This window comes from Haplochromis burtoni, unplaced genomic scaffold, assembly GCF_018398535.1.
Source record: "Haplochromis burtoni strain Fernald_Lab_line unplaced genomic scaffold, NCSU_Asbu1 Contig_198, whole genome shotgun sequence".
NCBI classification, from domain to species: Eukaryota; Metazoa; Chordata; class Actinopteri; order Cichliformes; family Cichlidae; genus Haplochromis; species Haplochromis burtoni.
Genome location: NW_024582559.1, coordinates 572,442 through 599,923, shown reverse-complemented (window position 1 = coordinate 599,923; position 27,482 = coordinate 572,442). Strand labels below are relative to the sequence as shown.

At 41.6% G+C, this 27,482-nt stretch overlaps 1 protein-coding gene across 4 annotated transcripts in view; it reads left to right on the top strand.

Annotated features, from left to right (window-relative positions):
• kcnip4a (potassium voltage-gated channel interacting protein 4a) overlaps positions 1-27,482 on the top strand; it is a 153,962-nt gene that overhangs the window by 48,280 nt on the left and 78,200 nt on the right. Inside the window, exon 1 of one of the 4 annotated variants that reach the window (XM_005935228.3) lies at positions 64-2,341. The exons of the other annotated variants lie outside the window; for them this stretch is intronic. Within the exon in view, the coding sequence (XP_005935290.1) occupies positions 2,257-2,341 (85 nt within the window). The 5' untranslated portion in view covers positions 64-2,256. Of the gene's footprint in view, positions 1-63; positions 2,342-27,482 lie in introns of those variants that run through there. 4 annotated transcript variants of the gene reach the window in all.

The following is a 27,482-nucleotide window of genomic DNA, read 5'->3' as shown; positions in this document are numbered from 1 at the left end:
CAAATTTTCAAATATATATCGTGATAAATATTTTTGGCCATATCGCCCTGCTCTAGTTGAGGCACATTTTTCTTAGGTTTCAGCAGGGCAAATAACAAAAGTCTGCACTTTGCACTTGTTTTGCTGCACTAACAATGTCTTAAAGTACATTTAAAAGGAACAAAGTAACAAAATGTAATACTTAAAAGTAAATAGTGGGAAAAGACAGTGAGTCTCCTTGGCTACAAGAGGGCTTCTTGTTGTTATCATTATTATTAGTATTATTACTATATTGCAGAAGAGGTGCATTTACATTGTAATGAGATAAAAGCATGGGATATACATGATACTTTTGGGAGAGATTAATGTTTCAGATTTAAATGCTTTGATTTTGTTTTGATACACTGAATGAATAATGACTAACTAGGCTTCACTACCTAATTAAAGCAGCATTTGCCTTTTAGTATCATCTATATTATCCTCAGCAGTACTTGTATCAACAAAGCAATGATTTCAAGAAGTACGTTTGTGTAGGTTCTCAGACATCCAGGTCATGGAGTGTTTCACCTCTCATCCCAGCGACTTCTTCAGTGCTAAAAGCAAATGATGGGGAGTCCCAGGTATTTAAACCCTGGTGGCGAGTTGTTGACCTAGTATTAATCATATGATTTCATGAAGTATCGTTCACTTTGATACAATGCATTTGTGTGAGAGGCTGCTACATTTCTGTAATTTCATCCAATACAAGTCATGTAGGAAAATTCCAAAGTGCTCCTTTAAGCCATGACTGTTATGACTGTATTAAATAGTTTGTGTAGGGAGATGGTGAATCTGAGAGAAGGGGTTCACGTTTGCAGAAACAGAAGACAAAATATTTTTATTCTCATGTGTCCTGTCCTGTTACATGTGGTGTTTGTGTTGTGACCTTTTGAATGTTTAAACTGCAATGAAAATGGATTTTAAATAACTTTCAATTGACTGAAATGTGGATTTTTAGCTCAAAAAGAGACGTCACCAATCATATCGGCATGCAGAAAATCAGTCAGCCACGCTCAAACTTATAAATGAATAATAATAATAATGAATAAATAATGAAAACCTGAAAACCGCTGGTGAATAGACTCAAGAACTTTTAAACACATTTTTTCAGGTATGTAGTTTCTCATGTATTTCTGCTGTGAGACAGCTTTTCTCTTCTTTTACTGACAAAATAATTATTTTAACTATCATAATATTTTTTTATTTTCATTTAAACATGATTAGTGATTATGGATTTTAGATACTGTTGGGGCATGCTGTGGAACAACTTGATGATTTAGCAGAAAAGACTTTTTCATTTCTTTTTCTTATGAAATGTACCCTTAATTATTGAGTCACTTGTCTGTTTGAGGCGCCCATTGTGTGCCATTAAAATTGCCCATTACTGTCACTTTTTAAAAAACGTTCAGTTACACATCACACAGCAGGGCTGTAATGTACTGCCATTGCTGATTCATCGAGGTGGATACTTTCCCCTTAATTCTCCTTTATGCCTCTCCTCCTCCTTGTGTGTGCCTTCTATCTCTCTCCCACTCTCTCTCTCTTCTTCTTCTCCTCCTCCTCTTCACGGGCCAATCAGGCCACACCTCCATGGCAACCGTCATTGAGGGTAAAACATCCACAGATGGTGCTGAGTAGAGCGAGCAGTAGGCGCACTACGAGTGTGTGTGGGAGTGTGTGTTTGTTTGTGTCTGAGAGAGACAGAGAAGGAGAGACCCACTGGATAACCACTGTGTTGTGACTCCAACAGTAGTAACACAGAAGAAGAGCAGCAGAGTGTATGCTCAGAGTGTACGCTCAGAGGAGTTGGAGGAAAAGTCCAGAGAGGAGGGAGTGAGTGTTGGAAAGAAGTCCCTTCACCTCTCTCCAGAGAGCAGGAGGTAAAGCGTCGGTAAGCAAACATTAACGATCTGACAAAAGAGCACACTCCATCCCCGTGTCCGTGCTGATCAGACAGCCTTTACCCTGGAGCCGCGCAACAGACGAGCTGGGACACATACACACTTGCGAGTGGAGTCCCCCGTCACTTCTCTCCACTCACTCATGATCATCACTCCTGCCACACACCGACACAAAGGCCACGCTGACACAGCCAGAAGAGTGGGGCAGAGAAAAGGACACTTACCCTGTTGCAAGACTTTGTCAAAGTGAAAGTCCTTCCTGGATTTTAACCCTGAAACTAGAGTCTTCCTTTTGTGCTGACCTTTCCAAGCATCCCCCCTTTACCCCACTGCAAAGATGAGCTGCAGGAAAAGATGCAAGCGTGAGATCTTCAAGTTCGCACACTACCTGTTCAGATTCATCACAGGCACGCTCAACACCGGTAAGACTCTGACAGGCGTCTTTGCTGCGGTTCTCCTAAACCTCCGCCGATTTTTATATTTACATCTAAGCAGTTTTGTTCTACTTCTCCTCAACGTTTTCATAAAAATTTGCTTCTTTTTTTTTTTTTAACAAAGTCCAAATTGGACACATCCACCTTGCGTAACATCAGGACCATGCAGTATTTACATAGTGTATACATTTACAGCAGCAAAGCCCACTTGAGGATTTCCAGACTGGGGTTTGGATTTATCGCCTGCTCTCCATCATAATTTGTTTGACTGTGCGCGCATGTTAAAATGTGCACAGAAGGACAGAATATAACCGGAGGCAAAGGTGAAGTCATTATAGTGGAAAGAAATGTAATCAAACATCTCACGCAATACAGGAACAGCAGTTTTTTTTTATGTATTCAAGGATTTGACTCGCTGGTTCTGACAGCTCAGCGTTGCAGTCCTGTTTTCTGCATCTTAACAATTTTAAGCAGTGTTGCATACAACATATTGTATGTAATGTGGTGTCAGTCAATTAAAAATAATGTGTAGCAGTATGTTTGTTCCAAATCCTTACGAGTCCTTTCTTGAAAATGAAGTTGTTGCATTCAGTGTGCACAAACACCACCAATCATCAATAGTTCTGGACTTGTATCGTGCTGCAAAGCCTAATATAGTTCGGCTTCTTTTTGGATCCGTGCACACAGACCAAGAGCTTTTCTAATAAGCAGGATAGTAAATCAATGGCTTTAACAAGATTAAATCATGGATTATGGTGGATTACCAACAGATTACTCCATGAAGGGTTCAATAAAGGATAAAGGTTACCAGCAGCAGAATATACTGATCTTCGCACATATTGCACATTATGCATCAAACGAGCTCTGAATTATTCACAGCTATCATTCGAGAGTTGATTATTCTTGGACTTTACAGTGGCATGTGCGGTTTGTGCACAGATGATGTGACAACACTAGTAGCATACATTGACACCCTTGCCTTGTGTGTCTCCTGTCTGGTTTTTGCATTCACTGAGCTCCTGTCGAGTAGGTTGTTGATTATCACACCGCAAGGTGCTAAGCCCCGGAGAGGTGCTTCTTGAACATGCTAATGAATTACAACATGATTCTGAACATTTAAGACTATTTTTACTTCTTGCAGCCACTTCAGTTCTTACAGTGTGTGTTTAGTTAAAGAACTGAGCTGAGTGAAATGAAGCTGCTAAGATGTGGCCTACTTTCTGCGGTGTCCATGACCTTTGAGACAGCAGGACCAAGTCGGGAGGAAGGGAGGCAGCTACAGAAGAGTCACCTTGTCGATGGGGTGAACTATAAAAGGAGTAGATGGTTTCAGTTTTCCAATCATAGCAATGAGTACGGGCTTGTGGTTGATGCAAAGGTTGAAGAAATCCATCTACAGTATATGCCCAGAGGAGTATGCTGTTGGTTTCCATGGCCACCAGCATGTTGCTGAGGTCAGACTGCAATTCCCATTTGGTAATAAACACGATTAGTGTATATTCTGGAGTAATTTACCTTCATGTCCCCAAAGCTTTGGCTGGTAAAATGCAGCATTGCTTTGTTTGTTCATGTGTAAAACTGTGTTCTTAATTGTTGGTGTTAGTACTTGTTAATTATTACTCATGTAGACTGCATGGCTGGACGTTATTTCCCTTTGGACCCGGGTAATTACTGTAAATGTGCTGAGCCAGAGGACGATACTTTGCTTAGTCAAATCTCAATATTATAATTAAATATTGAAATACGCTTTAAATTACACCTGTATGTAATATATGTGTTATCACACATATATGGATTCAGTTTTGAAGTCCTCATTCGAAGCCACCACATTTTCCCTATTTCAAATCCTTAAGAGAGTTCTGGTTGTTTATCTCCTCCCACCTGTACAGATAATGTCTGCATGTCAGCACCTGGAGCTTAATTCCTCGAAAAAAGATATTACATATATGAGGTTACAAAACCCAATACCAGTAATTTATTAGCCAGTTTCTAGTTGGTTGGGTCCATTTCTCTATGAACACATTGTATTAACTCATCTTCCACAGACTGCACTGCAGATTAATATAAATGGAGCTTGACCAGAGCGAGGCTGGCTCGGCCATATTTGGATGACCAGGGGAAGAGAATGATAGATGGAGTCAGTTAACAGGCCAAGGGGTCTTAATTGAGATGTTCATTGTCCTAGAAGAGACTCACAGTCATCGCTTCATTTGGTCATTTTGTTGCCAAGGACATCATGGATACATAGAGTAGGTGGAGGGTAATGCGCATGATGTAAGAGGACAGGGCTTTTCAGATGTTTGATGTCTGCAGTGAGCATCTGCTGTCCGCAAAAGCCTTTTTGTTAGTGTAGGTCTCTGAAAAAGATGTATTATCATTAATGTGAAGTTCCACTCCAAAGAGAGTTCCTTTGATATCTGCAGTGAGCGCAGGGCATAGTTTATTAAAGAAAAACAGAGCATACAGTATAAAACATGCTGTACATATAAACTGTTTAAGAGGCCCACCATTCGTATTCGTGCCACCACCACTGCAGGCGTTGAATTTTCCAACTGTAGAGGGGAAACAAATCACAGATGCACAGCTTTTCTGAGGTTATAAATCCAAACAGCAGTGTCAGCATATGCTCAATAGTGTGAGAGGCAGAAACTTGTTGGCTGCTCACACCAGGGGAAATCTTCATCTCCTTCAACATTTCCATTTCAGCCACTGTGACAGATGAGCAGGGAGAGCTGCAAGTCCACCATCAGTATGTGTCACAGGTTTATTTATACTGATTACCTTTATGTAGCACATTTTCAATGTCTATTCGTTTTAGAGTCAATACCCGTGGTTGTGCACTGGGACATTTTAAAGCATATATTTTCCCGCTTGTATTTAGCTGGATTGCATTGCAGAACACAGTAAATCTGCCATTTGCTTCGGAGCAGATACTTTTTTGGAATCTTTCACCGCATCGTCACGGTTCGCTTCTTCCCTCAGTGTCTGGCTGTCAGGCGTCCCAGCATCTGTGATGCATCATCCTTTTCTTCTCATCAGGACAAGCTCACGTGCTCGTAACCGAGTCCAAGCATATCGTTTGACATCACAGCACATGCCCTTCCAACCTCTCCTCTCAACCTTTTGTGCGATAAAACTTGCTTTCTCTGCACTGCTACTGCGTTGATGAGCCATTAAGCAGCTTGCATCATTTTAATTAGGTTAATTCGGCTTGTCAGTGTGCTTAGCGGAGACGAATATTTTATTGGCTGCGTTCCTTACAATGGAGCAGTTGAAGTGTTTATAAACTTTCTGATGATTTTACAGTTTGGATGTTGTGACCTGCTGTGAATACCAAACATGGGTACAAAGATTTTAGAGATCATCTTTTGCTGTTTTAAATGACCTGTACACATAAAGAAGGTTTGACTTGACTATGTTTTATAGTTGTGATATAAAAGAATTCATTTTTTGCCTGTGACAAGACTCTTCACTTCTTTCCTCTTATTTTAGTAAGATTCAGGCCAAGCCAAATAATACATATCTATATTCCCCTAATAAACTATAATTGAAATGTGAAATTTTGCGTTTGATTATCACTACTTTCCTCGGCTGTCAGAGCACAGAAAAGAGGGGCAGGCTTATGATGCTCACTCTGCCCCGTCGGTTGTGGAAGCAGTGCTTAATTGGACAAGCCTCTTCATGATTTGAAAGAGCAGCGCACGGCGGGGTTTCAACAAAATCTTCTAATGCTGTCAAATTAAGACTTAATTTGTTCTCACATTATTTTATTTGTGTAAAACCTCGTCAGTTTCAGCGTGACTGCGACGTCAAGGGCATCAGGTTCAAAGATGGCACCTGAGACACCTTTTGGTTAAGTAGTGTGCAAAGTCATCAGCTGCACGTGGTTTCGTTCCCACTGTTGATGCAGGAGCTTATTACACTAACCTCTATGTTTGCCCAGACTGCACTGATGATTTATGGTTCATTGTGGGAGTATTTATGGGCGGAATATAAGAACATTTTTATCCTCGCGCAGACATAAACGTTTGGCGTGAATCAGAGAGTTATTTAAATGAGCCTCACGACTGCAGTGTAACCAGTCACGCACAGAGGCGCCCACATGCTTGCCCCTGAAAACATGCACTGTTTAGTTTGGAGACGTTGCCTCTGCTTCTCAGATTATCATGTCTGGCTCCTCTCCAAAGTAGTAGTCCCAACCAAGCACCTTAAATGGTTCTTGCAGTATCTGTGTGGAACATCAGGGCTTGAAACGTGTCCTTTGAGACAATCTTGTGGGGAACTTGTGTCGCCTTTTTGGGAAATCAACTTAGAAATGAGCTTTCTCGTCTGCTGTGTGGAATAATTTGTAGAACTTTTAAGGAAAAAATGCTAAAATCAAAAACCCCTCTGTAGCCTTTTTACCTGTATAGTAACTACAAGTTAAAAAAGTGTTAATTGGTGACAAAGGCATCAAAATAAAAGATTTGTTCTGTTTGTGTTTGGAAAGTGTTCTGCTTCAGAGAAAACTCAGTCGATGCGGCCTTTGCGAGATGTTTAGTTACTCATCTAATCTATGGCCATACGACAATGCTGTCGACATTAATCTACCTGTCAGTATGCAGTTGTGAGCATGTGTGTGGGGGCATGCCCAGTGACGCGAAGGCCCTTCTTTGTTTCCCTCTCTTTGGTTTCCTGACGGATAGTGGCAGGTCATGTTCCACCTGTGCCATGAGGACAGCACGTTCAAAGCGCATAATCCCTGACCAAACACTGAATATTTGATACCCACAGGCAGGTTGGTTTGGCATCACATCTGTGCAACAGTGCCTGCTCTGGAGACGCCAGACTGTTTTACTTCTTGTACATGAAGACATTCACTATAAGAGGGTGTTTAGAGATCATTTCTGATAGAGAAACCCAATTATTTCTGGAAGTTTTAAGCCTGCATGTTTCACAAATTACTAGAATTGTTACAAAACTACCAAAAAATATACAAATGTGAAATATGAAAAATAAAAAAAAGGATTTTTGTCTCTCGTAGAAGGTTGATGCAGCTTTTTTAAACCTTTTTTCAAAACCTCACTCGCTAAAGGCCTTTTCTGAGCGAGGAAAAGTCCAGACAAAGCACTTTTTTAGTGCCCAGCATTAAAGCCGTGCATGTATCTGTTGAACATTTCTTTGGGGCTTGGACAGGCGGAACAATAACAGATGGAAAACCATGTTATATAATGTCTCTTTCACACCCACTGCATTATCGTAGCATCTGCTTGATTCACCTGACAAGCATCTGGTTTGAATCACGAACATAGATGTCATGCAAGATGAGATCATGAACTTCCGTTTTACTCACACAAAATATAATCCTCAAACGATCTGTGTTGAAAGTTCGGTTCTGATGATTCTTTTGAACTGTCCATCTAGTGTGCAAAATTCTTTCAGTGCACCTTCTGCTCCTGGATTTTTACAAATATGCAGATGGAAATCAATGGTTGCGAGATGTTTAACACAGCGAACAACAGATTTGGACAATTGTAGAATCCAATCGAATCATCTCTGCCAAGCTTCTTACATAACTGGAAGAAGAGAAGACGCATCAGGTTCATCCAGTAACAGGTTTCTGTCAAACTTGAAGCGTAACCTTTCACCATGACCCCTTTCTTAAGGTTCACTCCCTTTTGGCGAGGGCAGACGGAAGATGTTTAACGGTGATACATCTATCCGTATCAGCTTCCTGGCAGGTACGTCCTGCTGTCTCTCCGTTACTCAGTCCCTGCCTACTTCTGGTTTCTGGTTTCTGTTGCTGTGTTGCTGTCCAGCACCAGAGCAGCACAGATTCTTTGGCTCATTAGAGCAGTACAAACAGTGCTTGGCTTGAGAACTTACAGTTGGTGTCCTACAGTAGCTAAGCACCAGCTCAGTCCACCCAGATCCTCCTCTGCCTGACTGAAAATGAGTGAGTGCCTGTCAGAGCCCGTTAAAGTGCTGCTCGACAATCTGGCCTAGTGTTATGTAAAGCAGAAGAGGGAGAGCGTCTTCGCTGTCGTGGAAGTATTCTTATAGTGAAAGTATTCTTTGACCTTGCTATTGTCAAGGCTATGGCTGGAAAATAAGTAGCACATGAATTATTAACATTTCAAAACTATCCCCATGTCCCCAGTGGATCGTTTTGGCCCCATAAAAGCCAGTAAAACACACATTTGAAAGCTGGTGCAGTCATTTAAACAGCGTTGTTGGTGTGTTAGCAGAGAATACCTCTGTCCTTCACCAGTCCTGGAACTGCTGATTAATTACTAGAGCTAATTAGGCAATGATGAGCTTGTCACTATAATATCGCCATCGCGACTGAAAGAGTGATTAAACCTTGATGTGTACAGGGGATCTAGTCAAAATTGAAATTAATGTATTTAGTTTTTGACCTTTTTCTATTCCCCATCCAAATCTGGTTTGGATGGGGAATCCAATTGAGGTTTTGCTCAAATGAAATACAGGGCTGTTAAGGCAACCTGACACAGTAGTTGTGGTTCTGGTGCTCCTATCGAGCGTCACCGCCTCAACACCGCTACACCCTCCGGATCGCCCGGATGACATTCCTCTTCATTTGTCTCCATTTGCATTCGACATTGGCCCGTGTTTCTCCTGTGCCGCTGTCCTTTTGAAGTCACCCCTCCTATAGCCAGAGTAATCAGGTTTTCCATTTGCGCTAATGTTTGTAAACGAGAGTCCTTCTGAGTGGAAGGAATGGCCGGGCTATTTTTAGTAGTGCGTGCATGCTTCGGTTACAAATTCCTGCATGAGTGCGTGTTCAAAGATTTGAGCTTTCATTCACCTCCGTGACTTGGAGATCATGAAAAACGGAATCTTTGGTGGGTCGTTTTCATGTTTAAGCTTCTTACTGTAAAGACGGCATGTAAGTAGAGCAACGCCAAATAGCACTGAAGAATATAAAAATACCAAACTATGCCCTTTAAAACACTCGCTATTAAGAGCAGTTGTAATTTGTTTGGTGTGGATTTGTTTCCCTTGTCTGTTGTTGTTATCAGCACCTCAGAAGATTGTTCTATTAATTGTCCCTGCTCTGACTCTTCTTCATGTGATCATTGCTATTGTTAACTTAAATTAAAAAGTTTTCTCCTTTCTCCGCTGTCACCATTCTTTTTCTTTGCTGCTTCCAACTCCATGTCCTAACTTTTATCTCCTCTCCCTCTTCCACGTTTAATCACTTAATTTTAAGGCTCTTTGTTTCATATGTTTCCAACTGTCAGTTGCCTTGGCTGCGTTTTAACAAAAAAAACTGAACCTGCCCCAGACGCTCCGCAATACAAGAGACAATGTCCTCTCCACGCACCGTTAGCTGGCAATTATTGGGACTGCAGCCCTGCTCCAGCTCCCCAACCAGAACAAGAAAATCAATACACCTCTGAGGGTCGGAGTGGAGACTCCAGGGAAACAAGAGCAACTTAGCATCATTAACACGCGCTTATTTCTTCATGCACATCTACTCTGTGATTGTAATTATAATGTCCACGAAAGTAAAAGTAGAAGCTCTAGTATTGAACACTTGATGTTTTATTAAGAGACCTTTCTTGCTGCAGTCCCGAAGGAATTGGGGGCTTTTGTGTGTGTTCTCATGTCTCTGTGCTTTTTTCACTTTTCATTTTCCTGAAGCGTAGATCCACTGATGAAAATGACTGCTCTCAAATGGTTTTCATGTCTCCTTTGATTGGCTGCAGATTGAAATTTCAAACAGATCAATCTCTCTCACTTTCACTTGCGCAAAATGTCACACGGTTGAATAGACAGAGGAAATAAAAAGACGGACACGAGGCCGGATGTAAATGACGGCCCGTTACTTTTGCAGTTTCGGACACTTTTTTACTATGATCGTTGCCGTGCTCTCTCTGTGACTCGTGATCAAAGTTGAGGCGAGGGCGTAATGTCTGAGGGTGTTATTAGTGTCGCGAGCATTGCTGTTCGGTGTTATTTTCTTCTGCACTTTTGGACAGGAAATAATAATGTTTTACAAATATTACAGGGGAGGTTTTTGTTTCAGACGCCAAGATAATGAACTGCATTAAAGCAGAGAGTGTAAGCAGTGTTTAACTTCTAAATTACACCCTTTTACATTCTTTCATTGCGGGGCCAATTTGCTTCTCATTTTGGTGCAGCATTGAGTTAAAGTCAGCATGTTTTTCCCCCCTAGCTGGCACATGAGACACACACACACACACACACACACTGTATCTACGTGCAATCATGCAAAGAATGTGTGCACTTTGCAGCTATATGGGCATGTGATTTACAGTAGACTTACAGTTTGGAAACGGATGATTTAAGGTGGAATTATTACATTACCTTGTTGCGTTGTTTGCTTTTCCACACTGGGATTATTTCTGCACACTGTAATCAAATCGTTTGCATAATTTCATTTTAATTTGAATAGCCACAGCTGCTGCAGAGATCATGCAGACAAATGAAATAACTTAATGGCTTTCTGGCTCCACCGTGCAGGCGCTCAGCTTTGTGTTGCAGGCTCCAGAGGATAAAGTGGCGTTGTGTGACCAGAATTTTGCTGCCCGTGTTCAGCGAGCAGTGTATGAGCTCTTAAGTCAAGGGCACTAAAACCTGGACGGACATTACAGTCTGGTCCGCAGGAGACAAGGCCGCGGCTGGGAGTGTGCGGTTGCCAAGATCGAGCCCAGATACATCCACGCCCCCATCAAGTCCCCACACATCTCACACATCTGTTGTAAAACGGTGTAATGACTCACTCTCTCTGGCGCAGCTTGTCATGGATGGCCATGCAGAAAATGGAGCTCCTTCTCCATCATTCTGCAGACAGATTCCCCCCCGACCAACACCACCCGCCACCCCCACGGGTCCCATTACTTACCGGGCTAACTCTGTGTCAACACCAGGCAGGCGTAAACAGAATGGATCTCAGCCGTCTAACATGACTGTTAAAGCATAATCAGGGAGCTCACATTGCACCACCAGAAGAAACTAATTAATTGATAAATTAGCCAAGTGAGCCAAGTAATGTGTTTTAGTGTAACTTGCGTGTGCTTCATTAGTCTTTGTAAGGTTAGCTGCAGAGTCCTGTGTGTCTTAGAGCCTCATTCACACTTGACTGTGCCGTCCCGATAACAGCGAGACCGTCGTCTGTGTGCGTCTTACATGCAACCTTACACTACAGGCATGCCTTTCACTCTGTTTTCCTCTAGCTGTCATTATTTTTGAAATCCAATGAATTTGACTTTTTAGATGACGATTACAATATTTCTGTCGTCACTAACACCGCTCTTTGTCATAATTCCTGATAGGGCTCCCTCAACAGCAGCCGTCATCTGGTGGACTCATCTGACCTTAAAACAGCGATGCACACTCCCACATCTTAAATTTGACTATAAAGCTCTCTCAGATAAGTGCTGAACAGCAGCTTTATAGACCACCAGTTGAGTATTTTGTGAGCCAGATTGATCACAACATCTTTAATGTTTGATGATTCGAAAAGTCCGATTCTTGCTGTATTTTTAGCCAAGCCTGCCAGTAAGAGAAGTTGGCAGGAGCTTTCCTTTCAGCATGACACTGCAGAATACTTTGAAAACAGATTAAATGGTGGCAGCTCACCGAGCGACTGTAGTGACGGGGAGGGGAAGTGATGCACAGGACTCCGAGCAGCCGAGCATCCTACAGAGCATCTTATGTGGAAGCAAGACATCGTTTAGAATTTGTCTTCAGTCTCCTGCGGTTTCCACGCACTGCTGAAACTGTCTCAAATTCAATTTAAATGCAAAGCAACAGAACAAAAGGTATTTGTGTTTGGCGTTTACAGTGCTTCTGCCCCAGCAATCACACAGCTCGGGCCCGAGCAGCTAAGGCCTATCTCGTCCTGTGCACTGTTTCACAGATCACCCTGACCATTCTATTGCCTCAGACTGGCTGGTTGATGCATTTGATTTGTACCTAATAAGGATGGATTACCCTTCCGCTCTTGTCACTTCTTTTCTGCAGCCTATTTTTCCTCCTGCTATCTTCTCTGATTAAACTGTGCCCCTCCCAAGGAAATCTGTACCTATTCTTCTGACATGTTCTGTTTTAAGTGATTCCAATGTAACTTTCAGCCTTCTAAGAGATCTGCATTATAAATAATAATAATATTACACGACAGAGATGATTAATCACAGTCAATTTTCTGGGGAATAGTTACATTGGTTTAGTAATAGATGGATCAGTTGGATGATTTTGATTCACTTACCTGAAAATCCATCATTGCAAAACCCCAGATGGATTTTTATAGTGGAAAGGACTACCTTACCCCCAAATGCAATACGGGCCTTTGAATAAACTTAACCTTATTTGCACTTATTTGAATGCAACGTTTCCTGCCTGACTAGAAATAGGCAGACCATCTCTTATGGTAAAAACATAGCACTGTGGAAAAGCTCTGAACATGCCGCTCATTTCTTCATATGTTGCTTCCAAGAAGCCACACTTTTTTTTAAGCAAAGTGTGGTTCTGAGCACTAACTCACTGACTATTGGCTGCTTTTTCACTCATTCCACCTCATGTACCTGGCCATCTTCACTTTTTCAGTTTTTGGGTTCATTTCTGTATGTTACACCACTTAACACTGATCTATGATTCACTGAGGCATGCAAGTGACATTTAAGTGAGGGGATAGAGTAAGTATAACAGTTTGGTTGATGCAAAAGAGCTATTAGCTGAAACATTGGTGTGTTTCTAACAAATTCAAAGAAACAGGACAAGAAAAAACGATTTACAGCACATGAACAGTATCTAAAAGGCGTGTCCTTGAGAAAAAGAGAAAAGCCAGGTCCTGGGTAAGCCATCCAGTCCTTCAGTTGATCCATCTACTGTCCACTGAAACCTCATCAGAAATGGTCTCAGTGGAGGGGTGGCTGTCAAGAAGCCATTTTAAAGGAAGTGAATCATGGAGGATAGATGAATCCAAGTTAGGAATGCTGGGTCCAAATGATCAGTTCGGAGGGAGTCAGGAGAGACGTACAACAGTGAAGATCTTCTGTACAGTCAGAGGAGGCTCTGTCAAGGTTTCAGCCAGTGGTGTTGGAGATCATGTCAAAATTGGTTTTGATCCACTATGCAATACAACCTGGAAAACAACAGATCTGTTTTCACCATGATAATGATCCCAAACAAACCAGTGTAGATTAAAAACAAACACATAGTGAAACCATATAGTGGAACACTAGGAGTCATGGATTGGCCTCCCCAGAGGCCGGACCCCAACATTATTGAAGCGGTGTGGGATCCTCTTGAAATGAGGAAGACTTTTGCGCACTACTGTACCATAAAAGATGGTCAGCCTTTTTCTTTGATGGTATTTTTATCGTTAAACCTTCAATTAACGATTGTCCTCGTGAATGTGACGTCACGTTTGCATTATTTCTCAGACACATTTCTCAGCTAAATATTATTCATATGCGTGACAGACCACTTTATCCAGGTCACATCAGTTCAGATCCTGGTTGGTCAGGTCAGACGACTTGAGGACAGTGTAAACAGAGCTACTTTTTGGCTCAGTCTGCGACAATGACAACATCGCTGCCTGCTGTATTGCTGGGCATTCAGACCAAAATGCAGCTGGTTGCTCGGGCATGGGGTTTCACATTTAACGGTATTTATTAAGAACAAACAAAGACAACAAACAATAAAAGTTGTATGTTGTTCAGCCTGGGGATTGTAATGCTGTTGTTTACAGCTCTAATCTCTTCCGGTCTGTGGATAAAAGTGTAATCTGAGCTTTGCTAGAGTAAATAGAGTCGAGTCGCTGGAGCAGAAATGGAAAAGCTGAAGGAGAAAATAGAGATGCGCACAAAGCAATATTTCCTTCCTGCATTTCCATTCTCATCCTTTGTGAAATGTATCACTTGATGCCAGGGACTGAGCCAGAATGACTATTCTCAGAAGTGTCCATTTTGTTGCAGAGAAGCCAAACAATGTGCCAATGTTAACACAGAGAGAACGCAGTGCAAGACTGTGCTTTTAATTCATTTTCATCTTATCATCTAGCTGAGTTACATTTGAACTAGATTTCAACAAAGCCTAAAAAAACAACAACCAGGGAGTATCAATCCTTCATAATACTTAAGATAAGACAATAAGATAATTTATTTTAAAAAAACAGACACGGTAGCAGAGAAAACAGCCTCTGCAAACTTCAGGGTTAGTGAGAATCAGTTAGAGGTGACATGTGAGATGCATTAATAGGAAGAGAAAATACTTATTTGACAAACAGCTACTGGCTGCACGCTGCACCTAGCTTATTGGAAGAAAAAAAAATCAAAACTTTATGATTAAGTGCATAATCATAGTGAATGCTCATTACAGTGAGCGTTCATATAGCAGCTTGTGTAGATTTCTTGATAGAGCCAGCATAAAATAAGTATAATCACTGGTTTGATCTCAGAAAGAAGCCAACATGTGGTCTGGTGTTCTGAGCATATGCAGCCATTAAACAGAAACTTAGATGACGTTTGAATTAAGTTTAAGCAGTAGGGCGTCCAACTAAGTAGCAGCTAAGGGTTTTTTTCCCTCATTTTTCTAAATATACAGCTTTTAGATTTATCTTTCAATTTCTTCACTAAAAGATGCATGAACTCATTCGTGTGTCTGTTCTAAGCTGTAATATCAGGTGGGGTAATGTGTTAAAGTCTTTCCTTACTGTGAAAATCATAATTGTATAAGGTAAAATATCAAGCTTGAACTTCTCCCGCCTCTAGTTGCGCCTCATGGATTTTTATTAGACTCTTACTTTTTCTTTGCTTTCTGATTTATAGACCATCACTTCACTTAAGCTGTCTGATGAGCTATGACTTCATACAGGGCAAATATTGAGAGCCAGTGTTGTAACAGTGGTTGCAACTGAAGCAGTGTTCTTCACAATGTGCTGATGGAAAGTGCTATCAAAGATAAGGGCCTCTTGTGGGGGAGGCTGATATTGTCTGTCAAGCATGGATAGTGGTGTGGGATTTCAGGGTTTCAGTGTGGCCGAGTAGGAGACTGGATTTCTCTGCCATGTTTCACACTGGTATTGTCTGTGTAATCAGACACTCATGGGATTTGATTGGGTATTATGAAAAGGGTTTGTTGCTAGCTGGTGGTTGTTCTTAAATCTCTATTGCCTGATTTTTTATTTATTTATTTTTTTTACTGTACCCTGTTCTCAATTTAAAAAGTTGTAAGCCCCAGCAATTCATTGAATTTAATTCACTGGGATCTTTCACTTTGCTTGCTGTAGTATTCGTTGTCTTTTCTCATTTCCTGGTTTTAGGAGCCACGGTGTATTACTTTTCTTCATTGTGAATGTATTGAGCGGTGAAAAGCTAAGCTATGTAGCAGCTAAATGACAAAGAGATAACTGATGTTATTGACATATCTGTTAGTATAATATTTTAAATGCTAGTCTTCTTCCAGAACCTTACAATTTTTTTTTACAGGTACAGCTATAACATTTTTAGGACTGTACCAATATCTAGTGATTTAGAGCAGTGTTTCCCAACCTGCCGCGGCACATAGGTGTCCCGTGAGAAATGATCAGGTGTGCCGTGGAAGATTATCTGGTTCCACTTGTTTGGTTCTCTAAGCCAGCGGTCCGCAACCTTTTTTGCGCCATTGACTGGGTTATGTCCGACAATATTTTCACGGACCGGCCTTTAGGTGTTGCGGATAAATACAACAAAATAAAACCAGTACCGGTACAAAAAAGAGGAGATTTATTCATAAAACATGGGAAAAGACCCAGGGAAACTGAGTTAACGCTAAAAACCATGAAAACCATGAATTTCACACCCGAGCCTCATCTCTTGCTGCCCGGTACCCGGTACCGGGGGTTGGGGACCGCTGCTCTAAGCGACCAACGTAACGGTCAGAACAATTACATTCTGTTTCACTAGATGGCAGTACAGCTACCTGCTCTAATTAAATGGGTTGCCAACTGCCAGTAAAACAGAACAAGATGAAGAAGGAATTATATAATAGTCATGGTGTGAGACGACGCAGCACATAACAGCAATAGATAAATACTTGAGAAGAAAAAGTAGTCAATCTGAGCTGGGCCCTGGAGAAAATTCAGACCCAGACGAAGGCCCTAGCATGAGTAGTGGTCGAAAGAAAGCATAAAAGGTATACTGGGGACCTTGAGCTGCCGTTCCAAACATGAGTCATGCCAACAGTTAAGTTACAGAGTGCCCTCTGGGTGATGAGTGACCAAAAGGCTGAAGGGGTTACTCCAACATCAGCCTGGCGGGTGGGTGGTTCCAAGTTTCCAAGTCTGTGAATGCAATAAAGAGAGAATGAAGTGACATACGACTTTATCTACAGCATAAGGACATAGGTGTATGTACAAATGTTCTCAGACGAGTTTAATCCCAGGGACCTTGACCTCAAGGGCAAGGTCAGAGGTCAAGTTTTCTGAAGATTTTGTGAATCTGATAACTAGAGATGGACCGATCCGATATTACGTATCGGTATCGGTCCGATACTGACCTAAATTACTGGATCGGATATCGGAGAAAAATAAAAAATGTAATCCGATCCATTAAATATCACGAAAGCACCTCACAAAACTTGCAACACGCCGTAACTCACCTCAGAACGTTAGCACGTCGGAGCAGTATGCATCACGTGATAGAGCGGCTGTGGCATGCGGGACCTGTCGGTGGTCTGGATAGCATTTGGAGCTTCGCTAGCAACCCGGCATTTCATCTCCGACAAAGTTATCCCCGAGAGAAGTAAAGCAAGTGTGTAAGTCCATCTCTGAATGTTTGTAAAGCATTCCTGCGTTAAGCTTAACGAGCGACTGCCTCTCCTGCTGCTACTTCAATCATGAAACTGCTTAACGATCAGCTGATCGGCTTTTCTGTCGCGAGTCCGTGTCTCTTGTTTGCTTTTGGCCCACTTTGCACCAGAAAGAGGAAACCAGCGGCTGAACAACAGCAGCACGTTTAAGCTTGATCAGCTGTTGTTAGAATGTATTTAATATTACTTTCTACTCGAGGATCTTTTTCTACGTAGCTGACGCTGGTAACTGTGCAGGGGCGGATCTAGCAAAGTTTAGCCAGGGGGGCCGATAGGGCATTAACAGGGAAAAGGGGGCACAAAGACATACTTTTCTTTCTTATTCTCATTTAAAATGTCGAGCTTTTAATTATTTAATATTTATCTGAATCTTACACCCAAAGTTTTAATCTGATGTAAAATGTATAGAAGTCCATTATTGTATATAGTAACTGTTAAGTCTAATATACCCTAGTAAGCTATAGTACTTTTTCCTTTGGGAAGGTACCATCTGTGCAGTCTGCAATTTTGTTGAAGAAAGATGTTGAATCTATTTAATATTTCTTGAAAAATAATTGATTTCTGTGCATTTTTTTTCACACTGCATCAAATTAAGGTTGATTACGTCGATTAAGCATCATGAGGTGGAGCGTGAGGGGTGGTTCCCTATTTTTTATTTATTTATTTTTGTTGTTGCTGGGAGTTGGAACCCTATTAGTTAGGTTGCTTAATATTTATGCTAAGTACTCTTTAAAATACCAGAATAGGGAGGATGGTGTAGGTTTAAGTTTATTAGATTGATCCCTACACTTCATCCTGCAGCATCTGGACTCCCCAGGAACCTACGCCAGGATCCTGTTTGTGGACTTCAGCTCTGCCTTCAACACCATCCTTCCAGACCATCTCCGAGGCAAGCTTTCCCAGATGAATGTGCCTGATCCCATCTGCCGGTGGATCACTGACTTCCTGACGGACAGGAAGCAGCATGTGAGGCTGGGAAAGAATGTCTCGGACTCCCGGACCATCAGCACCGGCTCCCCTCAGGGCTGTGTTCTTTCTCCTCTGCTCTTCTCCCTGTACACCAACTGCTGCACCTCCACCCACCAGTCTGTCAAGCTAATCAAGTTCGCAGATGACACCACCGTTATTGGGCTCATCTCGGACGGGGACGAGTCTGCCTACAGGAGGGAGGTTGAACGTCTGGTGACCTGGTGCAGCCACAACAACCTGGTGCTGAATGCCCAGAAGACAGTGGAGATTATTGTGGACTTCAGGAAGCACACAGCCCCACTCCCCCCCATCATCCTGACTGACACCCCCATCACCTCTGTGGACTCATTCCGCTTCCTGGGTACCACCATCACCCAGGACTTGAAGTGGGAGCCCACCATCACCTCCGTCATCAAGAAAGCCCAGCAGAGGATGTACTTCCTGAGGCAGCTGAAGAAATTCAACCTGCCAACACGGACGATGATGCAGTTCTACACTGCAATCATCGAGTCCATCCTCACCTCCTCCATCACCGTGTGGTACGCTGGAGCCACTATCAGGGACAAACAGAGACTGCAGCGTGTTGTGCGCTCTGCTGAGAAGGTGATTGGCTGCAACTCCCATCTCTGCAGGACCTGTACACCTCCAGGACACTGCGGCGTGCAGCCTCGGATCTCAGCTGACCCTTCTCACCCTGGACACAGTCTGTTTGACCTGCTCCCCTCAGGCAGGAGGCTCCGGTCCATTCGCACCAGAACCTCTCGCCATAAGAACAGTTTCTTCCCCTCTGCTGTTGGACACATGAACAATAACCACATGACTGTCCCCGCCACTAACACATGACCCTACGCTGTGTCACTGCATCATTTCATGTTTGGCACTGATCACACCTGCACTCATGTATATATGTTTCTACGTAGCACTCATAATTCTTATTCTCATGTATATATCTCATGTATATCTCATGCACATATCTTTCTTTCTACATAGCACTTTAATTCTTATTGTTTGCACTGAAGCACCGCAGCAATTTCCTAATGTTGTAAACCTCAACATCTGGCAATAAACCCCATTCTGATTCTATTCTGATTTGTAGTATTGCTGAACTATGAATATTTTTTTGCATACAGGTATAACAGAATAGCTTTAGTGTAGTTGTTGTTTTAAACTTGAGTATGAACTTATACAAAATGCAGCAAGATATTTAAAAAACAGTTTTGTTGATTAAAAAACACTATATCGGATTCATATCGGTATCGGCAGATATCCAAATTTATGATATCGGTATCGGTATCGGACATAAAAAAGTGGTATCGTGCCATCTCTACTGATAACCCTAGGATTTTGAAATTAATACCATAGGTGTATCTACTAGGAGGTTGAGGGGTACCACTGGTCGCCTCCAGTATTTCTAAAATTTATTTTATTGGTTGTCATAATAAATGCTGATAGGTTGCCAAGTAGCTACTATCAGCTGATAATGGTCCACCAATGAGTCAGGTTGAATCTATTTTTCTGTGGTATTGCTCTGGTGACCCACGCGGGAGAGAAATCTCTCTTACTTGGTTAATTAACTTGTCGGACTCTAGTTTTTTTTCTGCAGGATACGGTTCATTACTGCGGTAAAGAAAAGGAAAAGTTATGTTTTTTTACAACTGCAATTTTCCTGTGACTCATGACTAACAGACTGACATTAGCCAGACTTACTTGCTGAAGCCTTCTTTCATGGTTCCTGGTTTTTGTTTGGTATTTATTGCATTACAGTTCCTGTTTTCTTTCTTGTGTTTCTAATTTTTCTCCTCAGTGTTTCCCCATTTTTGCTGCCATCTGTTTTGTATCTTTTAGGTAGTTGTCATGCCTCAGTATTGGCTGTTTGTCTTTCTATTTCTTCCTTTTTTTGTGATTGTTTGCTCTGTCATTTTTCTCACCTGGTTTCCACCTGTGGCGTGTTACTTAGCCAGTACTCTGAGTATACCCCTGTCTTTTAAAATCTTGTTATTGTCTTGGTTGTGTTGGGATGTCAGTGCCTCCCTTTATTTTTATGTTACTTTAAGAAAATCTCTTCTTCTATGCTACGACCTGCCTGATTGCCTCCTCAGTCCTGCATTTGCGTCTACTTAAGAACTTTGGCCAAATGCAAAAGATCTGACTGAAAGACATAATTTGTTATAGTTATTATAGATATTATTATAGATATTAAATAAAGCATTCTTGTATAGGCTATAATTGGGTCATAAATAACCTCACTCAATCATTTTACGCTAAAATAGTTCAGTCGCTTGAGGGTTAAACACATGTAGAAAGCTACATTTTCCAGGTTACCAGGGTAACAACACCACTTCCATATTTTACATGCACTTTTTTCATGTGGCTGTCTTTAACATACCTATAGGTCACAATTACAGCTTGCACAGATGACCTAATTGGTAATTTTCTCGGGGGTTGTACAGTCTCGTTTTTTCTTTTTTCTTCCCCAACCTTTAAAGCTTTACCCTTTGCCAGTGTGTCACAGAGGCTGTATCTCTTCTAGTATCTGCTGCTGGTTTGTGGAGGTGATGGCGCCAAGCTAAATGATAGTTCCTCCAGGTTCATGTTTAATGGAGGACCCCATTACACATGAAAAATGGCCCTTGTTCTGTAATGGCTGGCTACATCCAGAGCCCGCAGGAACAACACAGAAAATGCTCTAAAGCGGGTACACGCTGTATAAGTGATGATCTTTTTCACTAAAGATGCCGGATGTTATTTTGTGATTGGTTTTTCTGACAAGGTGTTAGCAGGTGCCGTCACATTAAAGTATGTATTCACAGCAAGTCAGTTTTTATTGGCGAAAGACGCTGATGGGATGTGCGAAATTCCATTTAGCTTAAATCAGATTGCATTGTTATAGTTTAGGTTGCTGGCCTGATATATGAAAGAATAGCATCGGCATGCTGGATGATATTTTAAATCATGTGCTTGAGCCAGTCAGTTAATTCTCTTTAGATCAATAAATAAGATGTAGCACAAGAGGCTCTATTGATTTTTAGTTTTTTTGGTGTTCAATCTGAAAGTTCACTATAATGGCATAATTATCAAACACTTGACATTTCTTCTTACAGCTACCAAATAAAATGACTCGATAAGACAATATTTTTACACCTATGAAGGAAACCTGCATATAGAGCAAGGACAGGCATCGCCCTCTGGAAGCATCATCTTTTTTGTAGCTGTTGCTATCTTATTATTATTTTTAGACGTCAGGGTTTAATTTAAGGGCTAAGTTAAGAGTTAACACTAGCATACTCGGTAAGCTGGATGCATGTATTGACTGTATGGGGGCTAGCAAGTGCCATGTAACATGCAATTTCATCACCGTTGGTGATATTTGTTGGATTGTATTTAAAGGCTCCAAAAGGTTCACTGAGTCCGGTTAGCTGAGGTGGTGTCTGGAAGACATGGTATACCCGTCTGCCAGTCAGCATGTCCATGCTTTTAATAAACTTTAACAGGGGTGTATGGAAAAAAAACAATTTAGATTTATAGAGCAGCTGCTTCTTCTCCCGATCAAAACATATTTATTTCTTTTTATAGTTGGACATTCTTAGGCGAGAGATTGTTGCAATTTTTAAAGCCAGCCTCGAGTTGCCAGATCAGGAACTGCAGCCTGTCTGAGGCCCATCTGGATTACTGAGCTGTGTAGCAACAATAGCCTACAAGTCTGCAAACAATAACTCAAACAAAGTGGTCTGATTATCTGACAATGGTTCCTAGAAGCACATGCAGTACTGTGTAATACACTCAGCAAGCAAATTCTCACAAACAGACAAGGAGGAAGCACTCAACACGTCACCAGGAGATCACATTTCCCATCAAGCTCTTTCCCTGCCCCACGTTGAGCCTCGAGCACCAGCCCTAAAGTGACAAGCAGACAAATTGGTCTTGAAGAAGCCCAGAGGCAATCAGAGCTCACCACTCACCCACAATTACTTGTCCTTTAACACAACGATCAATGAGTTTGACCGGCGCAAGCTGGAAAACGCTAAAATAGACTCTCTGGGTGGGTGACGCTCTGGAATAATGAGGCAGAGAAAGGTTCACGAGGTACATTTTTGATATGAGAACCCAGTAAGTCCCTCCTGCTTGAGCTGCCCTGGGGCTGATTTGGAGTTGTTAAACTTTAAGCTAGTGGTGAGGTTTATTTCCACACTTGATTTTAAGGTGTAGCAGTTGTTGTTTTTTCACAGGCCCTGATGACAGCACACACAGTTGCGTACATGGCAATAAGGAAATTAAGTTAATTTGAGCTGTTGGACAATTAAAGCACATTATCACTGTAGTTTAGACACCAAGAGAAGAAAAATTACTTTCCTGCAGTCTTATTATGTAGTCACCTCATGTGTGCTTGCTCTGATTGCATACCACTGTTTTATAACCTATGCAAATACTGATTGCCCTCACTTTGCAATTCTGATCAGCCAGCCATAGTATTATAATGGGCTATCAAAATAAGCATTGTGAAGGGCACAGGAAGTTGATTTATTTTAATATTTCTTTCTGTAACTATAGGACAAACACGCATGTTTATTGACTCTATTTATGATATCAAACCGATATTGCCAGGCTTTTTCTACCATATCAGGCGGCCACTGCACACTGCATTTCTCTGAGATTGTGTGAGTGGGTTTGTGTCACAGTAGTGGGACTGCTGTGGCTTGTTCTTTGACAGAACAGTGCAAAAATACTTGCCCATGTGTGGGCTGTCACAATGCATCTGTCTGCTATCACTGCACAAAAAAAGAGATTGTAGAGATTCGTATATAAATATAAAAAGGCAAAAAAAAGTCCTCAGGCAGGGTTCTCAAGCTTTTTGGGCGTTTGTTAATCAAATTGCATCTGCTGATTTCTTATTCATGACCTCAACATGACGTAACTCTGAGCCCAACACATCACCACGCATATACAGATACTTCATGTTCATTATCCAAACAGTTGTGTTCTCATTATTTTTTCATACTTTGCCTAACCTATGTATGTCTTGATTTACAAAAGAAAAACAAGCTTATTATAGGGAGAAGGTAAATATTGCCCTCACCTTCAATAGCGTGGACTGTTTGCTCATGAATCACTGATGATCTGTGTTTAAACCACGATTTTATTGGTCTTAAATTCAATTCCGCACTTCTGGCAAACAGTAGACTGTGAATAATTGATGCACAAGCCATGTCTGAGTGCAAGAATATAAAAGACTGAGTTCCTGACTCAACTTAAAGGTTTAGAGTGCTGCGGGCGATGAAAGAGCTTGTGCTATGACGGATCTTTTCAGAGGTGGGGATTTGGCATAAAGCCATGCTCACTGTAGAGAGAGGCTAGCTCTGCTCAAGCTAGGGGGGAAAAAGTGGACCAAATGTGAGTAAAATTTGGATTCATGTGAGAGAGTCTAACTTTTAATTCAAAATTCAAATCATATTAATTTTCAGTCACTGAACAAATGCCATGAAGAAAGGCAAGGAGAATGCATGCAGCAGAGTTTTATGTGAGTTATTCACCCAGCCACAAACAGCTTCACTCAGAGATGCTCATGTTAAACTGCATCTGTTCAGAATGCGTATCTATTAATGCTCGTCAACACCGTTGCTTTACACATTTAAATACATCACCTGAAGTTGTAGTCTCAAATAGACGTTGCATATCGTTCCAAATTTCAAATCCTCAAGCTGCACCTGTCTACTTCCTGAGTGTACTCGTGAACCTTATTGGTTTCTGTTGCTGAGCTGTGAAGATGGGAAATGAAGTCTATTGATTGTGTATTGACTGTCCCCAAACTCAGATCCAAAACAGCGCTGTGATGCCAAAGCCCGACCATGAAATGGGATTTCATGATGCTTGCCAAGCCTGCGCTCTTTCATTCACACTTTAACCCCTTCGGCCCTGCTGCCAGACAATTGAGAGATCATGAAAGGCTGATTACATTGAAGCAGCAGAGTTAGCGTGATGTTTTATGGATGTCAGAATGACTATAGAACAACGTCAATGCAGCTGGTAGGGATTCAGTTATGTCCTCAAAGATTTTTAAGTAAATCAGACACCTGTCATAACAGGAAGTCTTCCAGTTGAAGAGTTGTCTGCTTACACCTGCAACATACCAGACTAACATAATCATACTTGTGAAAATGTAAATTGCTCTTGAGCTGCTATCAAACTTTGGTGCCAGCAAATGACTCTATATCTCACTGTGACTTGAGGTGTGGATGTTTTTTTTCTGACATCCCACACCAGATGGGGGAGCTTTGCAGATTGAAGTTATTCAAAGTATTAAATATGAGGTTGTCATGGCTTTAAACCTGTTTATGTAAATATTCATATTCCTTCACAATCCAAGCAAGTCTGTCTCCAAATAATTAATCCTGGAAATAAACACAAGACGGTTTCACAAACTAATGATTGTACAAATTTAGACACTTTAGCTGATTAAGGTGTGCAAAGTTTAGTTTAAGGCTTTTAAAGTTATGTAGAAAACCTTAAAAGCTTTGCTTGGCTTGCCTAAGGTCCTAGTCACACAAGTCGGTGTCTTTCATCCAAACTACAGGTGACTACACAAAAGAAGTTTTTGGTGCCGCATCTTCTTTGTGACCAGTTTTACCCAGGAATACACATTTTTTAACCCCGACTGGGGTTATTAGGGGGTTGCGAACTGGTCTCTAAAGCTGTGTGACTGAGACCGGGAGAGGAAAACAGAATGGACACAGACATACACAAAAGCCACATTTTGCTTCATAATGGACATGGAAAATCCTGCTACTGACATACAAAGTCTTGAATAATCAGGCCCCATCTTATCTTAATGACCTTGCAGTGAGAGCACTTCGCTCTCGCTCTGCAGGCCTACTTGTTGTTCCTAGAGTATTTAAAAGTAGAATTGGAGGCAGAGCCTTCAGTTTTCAGGCCCCTCTTCTATGCAACCAGCTTCCAATTTGCATTTGGGAGACAGACACTATCTGTACTGTTAAGATTAGTTTGCTAAAGCATATAGTTAGGGCTGGATCAGGTGACCCTGGATCCTCCCTTAGTTATGCTGCAATAGGTGTAGGCTGCCGGGGGATTCCCATGATGCACTGGGTGTTTCTCACTCACTATGTGTTAACAGACCTCTCTGCACTGAATCATACTTGTTATTAACCTCTGTCTCTCTTCCACAGCATGTCTTTTATCCTGTCTTCCTTCTCTCACCCCAACCGGTCACAGCAGATGGCCCCGCCCCTCCCTGAGCCTGGTTCTGCCAGAGGTTTCTTCCTGTTAAAAGGGAGTTTTTCCTTCCCACTGTCGCCAAAGTGCTTGCTCATAGGGGGTCATATGATTTTAGGGTCTAGCTTACATGATAAAGTAACCTAAGGGGACTGCTGTTGTGATTTGTCGCTGTATAAATAAAATTGAATTCAATTGGACTTTTCAGTACAACCCAGTATGAAGTTGGATTTTTGCCAAGGCTAATGCCTGAGCACATTTATAAATTCCAGTGGTTAAGCATCAGTAGCACTTTAAGTGACACTATATTGCTGAAATGTTAGCTTTTTATTGATAATCAGACCAAGTGGCTTGTGATTTTTCATGATGACAGTAGGCATATTTCCAGTGTAGCTAAGTTGCTCTTTATAATTCTAGTCTTGCAGTATGTGTGAAAGAGCGTTAAGCAATGAGCCAGGAAGCTGCTATACAGTTAGAGCAGGATAACCTTTTCTTGCTACGCCACCTGATAGCGGGCATTTTCTGTTTCAGTATTTTCAGCATTGTGGTGATGTACAGTTATAACCAGGGACACACTGAAAGAGTATTATCTTCCACAACAAGCAGGTAATGAGTGTAACCTTTGTTATTCTGGTTTTCATGTTCTGCACTGTTATTTTTGGGCTTCAATATGTTTGGATAGATTCTGAAAAAGCAATCAAGAATAAAATAGTTTTTTTGTATAGTTACATTTTCATTGAACCTCCATCACTGACAAATGGAGGAGCTACACACTCTTTGTTGCAGTCTGTCATATAATTAGAATATAAACAGAGGTGCTACATCAAGGCCCAATATAAGATAAATAAGAATTTTCTGGATTGGAAATCATGCAAAGCTGCTCTACTGGAGTCCTAGAATATAATTATGGATCTTAAATGGAGCATAATAGGTCGTCTTTAAAGCCTGCTTGGTCCCTCTCCCTGTGGCCATTCCTAGAGAGCAGAAAAGATGATGAGCTTTGGCTGTGGTAGCAGCTCACAGGCTGACGTGTGTCCTTCACCAAGTAGGTGACACGGTGCAGCGGCCTCTAACTGCATTAAAAAAAAGAAGCCTTATTCCATTTCTCTCCTCCCCAGAGCACTGACAAATCTGAGCTCTTGGTGGAAAGCTCACCTTGGGTTTGTGTGTATTTCTTTGTGCACGTTTGTGTGGTTGCACACATCTGAAATGTCCCCTAACTAAATTTTCTCGTGCCCTGAAAATGACTGTATTAATACTTGAGAGGCGTCCGCTTGTACCACTGTGACGAATGCATGTTAAACAGCACTCGGTGCAATTTAAAGCGGCTTCACATTAAAACTGCACCGAGGCCTTGTAAACCTGCAGAGTGGGTTACTATAATTGACTCCTGCAAACAGCAGAATTGAAATTAGCTGCATAATTGCAGAAACGAGCTGCTTTCCAGCACTGAGCTCTGATTTACAGCTGAAACCATGAAAAACCCTGCTACTGAGACAGTAGCTGTCATGGCTCACAATGTCCTGGTGCTTGGCTGGAAAAACAAATCCCTCCCTCAGGTGTGTGTAGACATGCTGGAATGTATTCACCTGCTGTGTTTGTTATGTACAGTTGGTGGGTGGATGTAGAGGAGAGCACAGTGAAGATGGCTCTACATGTATGTGCTTTTGTGTTTGTTGAATTAATAATACCAGCCAGACCTCATGATTCGTAGACTGCACCAACCTGACAAGTGTTAGTGAAAGAGCGTTTGACGGGGAGAGAATGGCGTTCCCGACTCTGTGGATTATTGGAAAACAAGCTTGCGGTCTGAGACATGTAATACCACCCATAATTTTTTTGCATAAGATTCAGCAACAGGAAGATTGAAAGATATAAGCTTTTTTGTCTCCTTATGTGGTTTTGTAGGTCCTCTGCAACTGTTTGTTTTATTTTCTGCAGAGGTCAAGTCACTGAGCTTCCCTTCAGACACATGAAATATCAACAGATTTCCCAAATAGCTGTTATGTTTGGTTATGAGTAGATGTGTAACTCCATGGGGTTAGGGGTCAATTATCATAACAATTTTGAAAGCTATTTGCCCGTCTCATCTTTACTTTGAAAATTAAAACGTTAT